General features: G+C 35.9%; 2 protein-coding genes across 3 annotated transcripts in view; both read left to right on the forward strand.

Moving 5' to 3' along the window:
• Nucleotides 1–433: 433 nt before the first annotated feature.
• On the forward strand, nucleotides 434–5,397 carry dusp19a (dual specificity phosphatase 19a). The gene is made up of 4 exons (XM_039683109.2): nucleotides 434–1,333; nucleotides 1,845–1,891; nucleotides 1,988–2,140; nucleotides 2,878–5,397. Exons 1-4 carry the CDS (start codon nucleotides 1,111–1,113, stop codon nucleotides 3,094–3,096), a joined length of 642 nt encoding a protein of 213 aa, XP_039539043.1. The 5' UTR covers nucleotides 434–1,110; the 3' UTR covers nucleotides 3,097–5,397.
• A 453-nt stretch (nucleotides 5,398–5,850) lies between these two features.
• pde1a (phosphodiesterase 1A, calmodulin-dependent) overlaps nucleotides 5,851–12,151 on the forward strand; it is a 103,167-nt gene continuing 96,866 nt past the window's right edge. The window contains exon 1 of one of the 2 annotated variants that reach the window (XM_089133379.1): nucleotides 5,851–6,166. In XM_089133379.1, the coding sequence (XP_088989505.1) occupies nucleotides 5,992–6,166 (175 nt within the window). In that variant the 5' untranslated portion in view covers nucleotides 5,851–5,991. The remainder of the gene's footprint in view (nucleotides 6,167–12,151) is intronic. The other variant, XM_039683491.2, reaches the window with a different exon arrangement.

A 12,151-nucleotide genomic window follows, 5' to 3' on the forward strand; every position in this document is an offset into this window, starting at 1 on the left:
CAAACCCTGATGCTAACATGGTTATTTTAGATCTTCGATGGCAATGGAAGTAGTCATTAGGGCATCAAGATGGGTAGTAGGAGGAGAGCTTCTGGAATGCGACCACCAATCAGAGCATACATGGATGGCAGAAAGAAAGAAAGAAAGAAAGAAAGAAAGAAAGAAAGAAAGAAAGAAAGAAAGAAAGAAAGAAAGAAAGAAAGAAAGAAAGAAAGAAAGAAAGAAAGAAAGAAAGAAAGAAAGAAAGAAAGAAAGAAAGAAAGAAAGAAAGAAAGAAAGAAAGAAAGAAAGAAAGAAAGAAAGAAAGAAAGAAAGAAAGAAAGAAAGAAAGAAAGAAAGAAAGAAAGAAATGCTTTACTGTCCGCATCCACGCACGGTAATGGAGATTTTGTTTACATTTTTTGCCGTTCCAGTCAGAAAGAGAGAAAATGAAAACAAGTTAAATTTATTTTTAAAAACCTAAAAGATTCGGGGCTTAAGCCCAATTAGCCACCCCCTCGCTCCGCCCCTGTCTGCCACAATGGGTTATTGACAAAACACACGTAGAAATTGTTGTTATGGTAGCCTAAAATCACTTTAGATTTTCAATAAATAAATAAAAATAAATAAACATATAGGCTATATATAGTATGTGTACAATCTACTAAAATCTAAAGTGATTTTAGTCTGCATAACAACAATTATACAGTATAATTAGTATAGGCCTAGATAATAAAATTAGCCAATAACTGCAGTATCTGCGCCAAAGACGGTCGCGCGATGAAAACGTAAACCGACTGCACCCAGAAAATTAGCCTACTGAGATTAAAAAATATTTTAGAAAGTTGCCTGCTCTGAAAATACGTGAATAATTTGCGCATTGGTTTGGGACAAGGCAAGCAAATACATGCAGTTATATTTCTCTCCTTTAGGTGTCACTGTTGTTTTGCTCTTCCCCAGGTAATTATGCTGAGGTACGCTAATGAATCTTCTCAGTTTTCAGGTAGTATCAAGGTCACAGAAATTTAGACGGGCATTCATTTACTAGGGAGGGATAAGCACAGTCTCACAGCACAAACTAAGATTAGGAGCCTTTACATTTCTTCTTGGGACCTCCCCGCCGCAAATGTGATGCAGTCGCTTGCACAAGAAATTAAATCCTTCTCCAAAAGTAAATTGCGAAAACAATGCACCAGAGTAACGACTTTGAGCGGCAGGCGGATTATTGAGACATGGAGAGGCTCCACTGTACAGGTGGTTGAGGAAACTGTACAGCCTGAAACTGCATGTGGATATGTTCAGGATAATAACTGGGATCTTCAGGTCGGATATATTAAACCATATATGTTGCTTGGTGAGTAGTTGATCTTCTCATGTAACAAAAATACGTAAAACCTCCCATGATGGCCTGTTTTACGTATTTTTGTTAAAAAATTACCTATTTTTTTGTTATAAAAAACCCTGTTTTCATTATAAAATGTTATGTATAGAATTAAATGATTAAAAACTTAGTATTTTAATGTAGTACATTGTGTACGTAATGAATGCATTAAATGTATGTGATAAAATAGCCTATAAATGATAAAAACTTTCACTAAAACTTTTTACTAATGATTCTAATCATGTAATATATTCTAGATTTTTAGGTTACACTTTACTTTAAGGTGTTATTGTTACAGTGTAATTAATATTAATCAGCAACATTACTATTAGGTTAGGATAATGGATTGGTTGAGGTTAGTTGCAAGTAATTATGCATAATTACTATGGTAAATACATGTAGCATATAACAAGGACAACATATGAAGTATTAGCATTTTTTATACATCCCAATAGTAATTAATGATTTTTAATCAATTTCATAGGGTCACAAGATGCCGCTCATGACTTTGGTACTTTGAGGAAATATAAGGTAATGTGCTTGACTGATTTCTTATTTACTTGATTTCATTATAGCATTTTATAATGTAACTATATTTGATGACATATGTGTTTCCATTGATTTCAGGTCACACATATATTAAATGTTGCGTATGGCGTGGAAAATGCCTTCCCTGACTTGTTCATCTATAAGACACTGAGCATAATGGATCTGCCTGACACTAATATCATATCATATATCAAGGAGTGTGCACAGTTTATAGACCAGGCTAAAGCTGAGGTAACGTTTGCCTTTTGTTTCTTTGCATAGTCATAATTATATACATTCGGTTGATATTGCACAAACAAATTCATTTGTTTTTGCTCAAATTCTTGCATTTTGCATCATGTAACACCAATGTATGGAGGTCTGGCAGCATTAAAAGGGGGATATTTCATTCTCTCAGTGTAATTTCCTGAGTGTTGGGCTTTAGCGCCTGGCCTATGTGATACTGCATCGGTCATCCAATGGCTAACTCTCTTATTCCAGGTGACCATGCGGAGTGCTGAATAATGGATGCTGAGTTTTCACAATGCATTATTCAGCAAGTTGTAGAAAGATCATATCACTAACGGGCCATTGTTTGTCATACAACCTCTTTACTAAATAGTGTCGCCAGTCACCCTTAACCTGACACTGCCTCATGATTCAAATTCTCTCAGGTTTATGATTACAATGGCTGCTGGAAATAAGTTTCCATTCCTTTGTAAAATGAGCGTAGCACCTCCCGCCACCTAATTTACTATGTCGTCTATGATGCATAGGGAAACAACAGCTCGGTTAATCAATTGATGTTCTTCTCGACTCGACGGAATGTGGTTCTCTCACCCGTAACTTGCAATTTTGTAATTCCTTGCAATTAGCATAGGATTAATTACATGCTTTATAATGGAGTATGTAATGATGTGAAATGAAATGCCTCCATAGAGGGATTCCAGTAGCTGCTGTTGGACTGAACAGTTGTTTTCTCTCTCCAGAAAGGAGTCGTACTGGTCCACTGCAATTCTGGAGTTTCGCGTTCTGTCTCGGTTGTCATCGGATATCTGATGTTAATGGAAAATCAGCCATTTGGTGACACGTTTGCGCTGGTGAAATCTGCTCGACCGGCCTCTTGTCCAAATCCAGGTTTCATGGAACAGCTGAAAAACTTCAGACCACAAGACGCTATACAAGCAAATGGTTTGGGTCATGATTGAACATTATTCTACGACTGCATCCACTCAATGTTAAAAGGATAATTCACCACATAATTACAATTCTGTCTACATTTCTCATTCTCGCATCTTTTTGAAGCTTTAGGGCTTTTCTGGTCTCACTTTATATTAGGTGTCTTTAACTACTATGGATTTACTAACATTAATGCACTTACAGTATTGAGTTTATACACCTATCCCTAACCTTACCTGTATTGTTTTTGCAATATAATATAATATATATTTTTGATGTAGGTACACCTAATATAAAGTGTGACTACTCTCTTTCTTATGTAAAACTAACACAGTCTCATCCCAAAAAGTCATATAACTGACGTTTTGGGACGTATTTTGACCATACGTCAATATCCGCCTTTTTAGGGCCCCCTTAAATGTCGGTAGATGGCGATCCCGGGCCGTCATACAACTGACGCTTTACCTTTAACGTCAGTTAGGTGACGGGTTAGGTTTAGGGTTAGGTTTAGGTATGGGGTAGAGTTAGGATCCCATAACCTCATCTACCGACGTTTAAGGGGGCCCTAAAAAGGCGAATATTGACGTATGGTCAAAAGACGTCCCAAAACGTCAGTAATATGACGTCTTGGGATGAGACCGGGTTGGTAAAACACAAACTGTGCTACATAAGCTGCTCTAATCTACTCGTTTCCTCAGTAGATTAGTGAATAGCTGTCAATCATATTTTTAAAGGCAAGTTTGGTGAATAACTTACATTTGAGTCTGTTCCTCACACAAAGCTTAGAATATAGCACATGAGTTATATGCAACCACTTTTATGGAGTTTTTTTTCACACAAAAATGATATGAGGGTGAGTAAATATTGGCAGATTTTTTTTTTTTTTTTTTTTTGTGAACTGCTCTTTTAAAGCCACCAGTGCTTCCATTGCAGTCTCATATGTGGCTTTGATTTAACACTTTGGACTTGTCTTATGTGCTAAACCAGCTAACAAGGAAGAGTGTTCTGGAAAGGTTCTCTCAATAAATGTTCTTCCAGTAACATTAACAGAACATTCGTTCAAAGTTATCTGGTCTTTAATAATGTTCTCATTTATATTATATTTAACTGTTACTACTTGTTTCAGGATGTTCAGAAAACATTCAAAAGTAACAATCCAATAAGTTTGCAAAAATTCATATAATTTGGCTATTTAAAAAAAATACATTTAGAAAGTTAAGCGATCATTTGGAAATAATGTTATCATAAGGTTATGGGAACATGAGCAATACGTTCTTCAAACATTTTATTGTTAGCTGGGAATATGACACAAGTGAGTACACTTGCCTGTGACATTACAACAACACTGTAAAAAAATGTCCTGGAAATTATCTATTAATTTAAAGACATTTCTTTTAACCCTAAAACACAATGCAATGCAGTGCATAATTGAACATACTGATAAAACTTGTAAAAAAAAAAATCCTTCATGTTAATGCAGCGAGTAATTCAGACAGTTTTGTATTAAATGACAGGAAGAGTGAATTGCAGTACAAATAAATTCACTATAATTACAGAAGAGTTTGTGTTAGTTCCCATTTCCAATATACCATATCATTTGTAATTCCATAAATCCGATTACAGTTCAATTTCAGGAATCCACATTCAAAGGCCATTCACACCCAGACACTCATTTTAGGAGCTTATATGGGGTTTACATGCCGTATAACAATAAATCAGCATTTTTTTAGATGCAGTTATCATCCTGTTCTGCTAAATTCATCAGGTGTTTATAATCTTCTTATCTGATAGTGACATCTTGTGGTCACAGCTCACATTTAGCCTTTTCATTTGTTTTGTAAAATTATTAGATCCAATTCAGATAATAAATAAATAAATAAAGAATAACATTCTGTTCTTAGACCAGCTTCTTACTTAGTAACTTGGTCTTAGATAATAAGGCATTTTGTCATCATTTAACTTCCCTGGTTTGCGTCTGGGATGTTAAGCTATATTTAATGCAATAAAGAAACTTATCAACTATAAAGAGACCAGTTGAAGAAATATTCCTATTACATCAACTTTTAGCACATTTTCTTTTGTAATTTTGTACTTTTCATTATATATTTGATTGTTTTTGTCCATAGATTGCATAGTAATGTAATGTTTTTTTTATTATTATCTTGTTTAAACCTGTTGTGATTTTCTGAAGGTAGTAATTTTTCATCATATTTTTATTTCTTTATTAAAACTTCTTGAATTTTGTGGTGTAGACTGAGCCTGTTTTTTGATGTTTAGGTATGAATGTGTGGAATGAATTATATATTGAATAAAATATGTGTATAAAGATACTTTAAATGACTCTCTCTATTTTTTATAAACTGTGTTTTTGTCATTGCCTTTAATGAAAAAGTCAAAATAAAAAAAAACAAACAACTAAATTCCAGTCAAATTGAACGTTTTCAAAAACTACATTGGCCCCATAAACATAACATAATCTCACTTTATTTTCCATGGCATAGTCTACTGAGAGAATATTTAATGGAACAATGAATGTTTGGAATCGCTTATCAAGTAGGCTAGGTGTTATTTAGATATTTGCATTATTTTTATTTTATTTTTTTAACAAAAATTTTTTTAAATTTATAAAGAGACTATCTTGTTCCAAATGAATCTACTTCTGCAAAATATTTTGTTTGAAACGGTTTATTTATAAAACATTTAGAACAGGCGGGGTTGTAGCGCCCTCTGTGTGTTCGTGATGCGAGGGCGTGCATGTCCGCCAATACATGAGGATGCCTGAGGTAGCATGTTGCCTACATGAGAAAATTACTAGTGAACCGAGATGAGTTATCTCGCAAACATAGGGAAACCCTTTGTGCAGTTGTCGTCACTTCAGCTCTATCTCCTATGTTGTTGATAAACTCGAGGATTTGCTTTTCCACATGGGCACTTTCTCATCCAAGCTCTCCAGGAGAAACATTGTGACCGTGAAGCCCAGAGAGTCCGATGACGGCAGAGCAAACCGGGATCCGACCAAGAGCCAGACTCGGGTCATTAAAAATTCAGTTCAGAAGGTCAGCCGGGAAGTTCAGAGGGAGTCTGTCATCACTGAGGGAGGCAAGTGTTGAGAGTTTCATTGCTGTTTTCAACTCTGTCCTTGCTGAGGGAAAGTTCGACATGGTCCAATGACGGTTCTGTTTGTTAACTTTCAAGGCGGGTAAAATGCTGTCAGGCATTTGGTTACCGCTTAATTTTAGTGACATTTATATCAAAGCTATGTTTTTATATCAGATAATAATTAATTCACAATTTATTACAGGGGATTTATCACTTATGAGGTGCGAATTAAGGTTTGAATCCCTCAAGGGAGGTCTAAATACATAAAATTATGGCAACGTCAGACACAAAACATCGACAAAATATCATAAGTAGCCTAGTAATCATTTATTTTGTTATTATAGATGTACACAACACAAAAATATAAAATCATTAGTGTTAGTTAAGCCTACTCAAACATTAAGTCACCATGAAGTCAAATTTGACAATTCATATTTGTTATGGAATATTGCTGTAGCTTATTTGTTATAAATTATTTATTCAAGAAAATATGCAAGGTGCCCTCATAATCTTTTTTTTATCAAAATAACTTTACCAACTCTACTCTGATGATGTGTATACTGGCTCTAGGGCGGGCACTCACATGAGACCAACCAATAACAAACCACAACCATCCAACAATCTAATCAATTTCCAATGGACAAGATCAAGTCCCGCCCTGTTTTTGTTTGTTTTTTTCCTTTTCAAGAAGCTGGCTGCATCCAAAATAGCATACTTTCTTGTGTAGGTACTTATTTTGAATAAAAATGCCACTAAAAATGTATGAATGCTATAGCCTATATAGTATGAACTCGTGTGTTTAGTATGAATGTAATCCAGACATACGACATTTGTCATGTTGCCATTATAATGTGATCCACCACATCCCTTTACTGTCATTCACTAATCCTCTACTTTGGGATAGTGAACTGTCCATTTTATTCACACTTAAGAATCTCGCTGGAAGTATGTCATCTGGGTACTTTTTCCCACTCTTTTACGAGTACTGTGAGTTTGGACATACTAGGGCTTCATTTGTCACAAAATGTTTTTCGCCTACAATAAGGGAAGTAGGCTATGCGTTTTTGGATGCAGCCGTTGTTTCACTAAGTCACAATAGGGAAGAAAACACTATTACAACTTCTGTTTCATGCCAACTTTATAACCTGGGGGTTAGCTAACTCACACGAAAATACCTACAGGAATTCATTCAAAAAGTTGACCTCTCTAAAAACTCATTGAATAAACATCATGCACAATATTTAGTCAGATATGAGGTCTTTCCTTTAGACCTCGTCTGTTTATCATGGATTTCTTCAGCAAAAGCTGAATTCAGTATTTACAATGTTATCTGTACCAAGCACATTTTAAATATATATATATATATATATATAAAACAGTTTATATAAAAAACAGTAAAAGTGGAAAACATTCAAATATAATTGTTTTGGTGGAAATGTATGGGTAATAGTTTTGCATGCATCTTCAAAATGACCTGTTGGCTTGGGAACGAATATTAGTTCCATTTTGAAATTGCCTTTAAATGGTACAGTTGGTCAATTAATTAGAAAATTAAAAATGGTTGATATAAGATTTTTTAGACTAAGTGTTCTAGTAGAGATACATTTTTGAGTAAAAAAAACCTCAATAAATAAATATAAACCAATTTATTGGTCTTGTTCAACCAGTACATTTTATTTGTAATGTGTTACATACATAAATGTACTCAAACTTCATGTTGAACAGGTTTCATACATGTGGCCACATGGGCCACTCACGCTAAACACTAGGTGAGCAATATGAATATTAATGCACTTCCAAGATGACATGACATGGCCAGTATTTCACTGCTGTCTTTGTCATGGCAACCCCTGTACAATATTAATAGAGTGTCACCGTAGGTCTTGTTTCTTTAGAGAATGCATTATAATGATTTGAATCTTACTATTTTATTTCAAGCCTCTTGGACGTAAAGGGGTTGAGTGGGCAGAACAAAGCCGGTGGAATTCATTACGAGGCCTCTCTGCGGCGTCGATTGGGATGCTGCGATTGGGGGCTAATTTGCTCGTCGTTGTTTTGGTTGCCAACCGTTCTGGATGGCTGCGAGGAAAGCAATTAAAGATTTTGTCTTATGGCCAAATGAAGAGCAATTAAGAGGAATGAATTCAGACTCTTTATTTCACAATCACACTGAAGAGCTGTTGGTGGTTAGATTAGCATAAGTGCTGGCAGCTTTCTTTGTTCCCAGTGGTTTTTTTTTTGACCCCTAGTAACTCACAAACAAATCTACTGTTATCCATAGAAGTGGAGCTCATAAAAAGTATTTTCAAATTCAATATTGCATTTTAGGGGCTATATGTAGAATTAAGAAACCCTTGTTATTAGCGACACCAGTGGCCATTAGAGGAACTGCAGCCAGCAACTTACTGCTCGTTCTCGCACTCGTGGAGAACATGCAGGGTTCATATTTATATAGTCTTTTTGCAGTTTAATATACTGGTCGCCGTTCGCTGTCTCAGCGCTTTCACGAAGAGGATGCAACTTCATGGCCTTCGTGCATGCATGCGCATCCAGAACTGGGTTTGACCGGGTACTCGGTACCTACGATACTTGTACCGTGACGCTTAACCCTTTCACGCATATGATCACACCACTGTGGTTAGTCTTGGCTGGTCCCTGGAGCGTATGATCACACCGGTGTGAATAAAACGGTCAGTTCATCATGTGATCAACTGCTAAATTCAAACGTGCTTTCGCGCGCTGGCTGGCGTTTAGTCCTGTTTACAGTCTATGGTCATATCACAACTATTGAGTGTTTTCAACCACATAAAATGTTTATTTTAGGTTTCAGACATTTAAATATACATAAGTACTAGCAAAACAATGATTTTGAGTTCGTAAAATACAAACTAATGCCTATGGAAGCGGCAATAATAATCCTTTCCATTATAATATATGAAATGTTTTATTCATATCAGATACAAATTGTGTAAGGAGCTTTACATTTGACTTTATTCTTCTCCCAGTACACCAGCCACTTATTTTCATTTGTGAGAAGTGGAGGAATTTACGTGTTGTAAATCCAACAGATCCGATTCTCTGAACTGTAAAACAAACTAAAATGGCGCCACCCATTGTGCATACAGCTCAACTAACGCGATCGTTATCCACAAGTTTCCGAGGGGCGCTCCAGTAAAAAATAAAGTGGGTGAAACTTCCGGTGATGCGGCGAAAGTAGCAAATCTTTATTTAAGTAAAGTAGAAAGACGCAAATCTTTATGATAGATGTCGTTACGGAGCTCAGGGACAACATGTGCTGTTCGCGGCTGTATGTATAACCGGACTAAACTAATTTAGTGGCTTAAACGGGATTGTTTTGAACATAAGCTGAAAACGAAATCAGAGTGATCCTGCCAACGACTGTAGTTTCCATCACCTCCCAAAAGACGACGAATCTTCCTGTGTACATTTGTTTAAATTCTTAATGTTCTATAAACTCTATCAGCATGTGTTTGGCTGTTCTCTACTAATGTTACACCTAAACTCAGGATCAAAGCCTGTGTTGACAGAATACCAAATGTGCCAGTTAATGTATTCAAGCAGCACATTCATTTATAATTTTGAATAAACTCCGACCAAAGCACAATGACTAAGTGTGTATTTTTTATTTTAATTGTTTGTCAGCTCGCACAACTGTCTGTCACCATGCCTTGATGAGTATTGATTATTAATAATGTTATTATAATACTCCCAATCAACTACTGCGGAGGTAAAGGTACTGTTATTTCACCCTTTTGAATTTCGTTGAGGTTGTGTTCCCACATCGTTGGCTAGTTTGGATCGCTATAACTTGAATGACTGTCAACTGTTGAATGAATGAGTGTCAAGCATGTCAAATCGCGCTTTGTTTACTTCCAACCGGAAGTCGCGCCCACTTTTGACGCAAGGCCTCATGGGGCGTAGGAAACTTGTGGATAAAGATGTTTAAACAACAAAACATCCACTTGCACATATTTGACAATCGGAATATCAGTGTTTCATGCTATAGCTAAAACAGTTGTGAATATTTGTAATAAAAAAGGAAAAAATGACATAAAAGCAGATAATCATTCATTGTGGTTGCATGACACGTGTCAAGCAATGACGCGTCACCATGGAAACGTTAAAGTGACAAGTTCTAAATAACGGTCACCTTGAAAAACTCACGCTGGGGGGGGGTCAGTTTACATATTTTAAACTTACGTGTGAAAGGGTTACATTTTTAGTACCGACTTGGTACCGAAGTACCGAATATTTTGACAACATTAAATTATATCGATCTGGCTATGTACGACTATAGGCTAGTTTGAATTAATCCCTTTTCTTTGCATGACACATACAGTAGACTTTATACAACCTAATAACTCTTTTGGCAGTATCCTGAACATTGTATAAGCATTCGTTTCATGTGTCTTTGAACGGAAGAGAGGCTCTCGGAAGCACACATAAACGTCACATCCTTTTGATTTTTTTTTTCTGGCAGAAATGTCTCGAGTCGTTCACTTAAAAATCCATCAGGCTTTCATAGACAACCTAGAAAGTTGGAGAAGGTCTCGTTTTTCATGTTTCTTTACAAGCTGTTCACCCATTGGCAATTAACATACTTGAAAATTCTTAAATATAGCCCCTTAACTATATCTTTAATTTATCATCTGCTGAGCATTTATAAGCATTTGCAACCCATAACTAAAGCAAGTTTTCCCTCCGCAACTGTGTTGGAAGAACTGAGGTTAAGTTACGCCAGTGGTTGTGTTAATTGGTGTAGTGATCTATATTTTAAAGCCCATAATTAAGTCTTTGAGTTCCCGTAATAATGACTCGCCATTGCCTTGTAAATGTGTCTGCAGACTAGTGATCCTATGTAATGAAGAAGGTTTCCAAATGCCTTCTGTCCATTTGAGACCTAGGCTTGCTGTTGCATATCAGTTCTAGATTTAATATGTTAATGTTATCACTGTGAAGCTGCTTTGATACAATCTGTATTGTGAAAAGCGCTATATAAATAAGTGTGACTTGACCTGACTTAATACTCTTTCATTGGACCAGCCGAAGAAACTCTTCCTGTGATGTGCTTGCACTGTCAACCTGGGAGAATAGGAGTGTTGATTTAGTGGAACTGCAAAGACTATTTCCTGTTCATTGTTGCTGATAATTAGATGACCTTGAGCATGTCCAGGGCAGTTTCATTAGACGAATTTGCATGTTCTTGTCTGATAAACATGCACATTATATTAAAGGTTATGCTTTATTTAGCTAGTGTGTAATGTTGCTGTTTGAGCATAAAAAGATCTGCTGGGTTACAAAGCTCAAATTCCACCCCAAAGGGAGATATTTTATTAAACAGGATCCCTCTTTCAAGAACTACAACGAATGGCTCCTTTGGATTACAACACAATTTTTCTGGATATTACAAAATCACAATGGTACTCATTTGAATGATAAAAAGTGTTGTCGCTATGAATCTTTACTTGTTGCCTCTATTTTCTGTTTAATCTACCATATAATTATTTACCCATTGTACATAATTACAGTTATTCCCATAGTTTAAAAAAAAAATAGCACATGAACAACAACAAAAAAAAAATCATACAATGGCGTATTTACATTACAAGATGAGATTCATGTCACTAGAGGGCTCCCTTTACCCATACAATTCCTGAGAGAATGCAAGTAATAAAAGGCCACCAGTTTAGTGTTTTGAAAAATGCGATGCATCTGAAAAGTATTAGCAGTATTATCAGTAAGGCTTTAAATGAAGAGTTATGCTTTGTTTGAAGAATGTTCCCACATAAATGTAAATCTACGATAATGATGATGGAGTGCCAAGTCTGCCGGCAAACTCAGTGTTGGAAATGATTGTTTGATAAACACTGAACAGATTATGAATAACAGAAGAAGGAGGATCTAGAACATCCTGCATTTTTCTTTGCATATAGTATGCGTTTACCCAACTTGGATGGATTGCCA

Source organism: Pimephales promelas, chromosome 7, assembly GCF_988280905.1.
Source record: "Pimephales promelas chromosome 7, fPimPro1.hap1.1, whole genome shotgun sequence".
Classification (NCBI taxonomy): domain Eukaryota; kingdom Metazoa; phylum Chordata; class Actinopteri; order Cypriniformes; family Leuciscidae; genus Pimephales; species Pimephales promelas.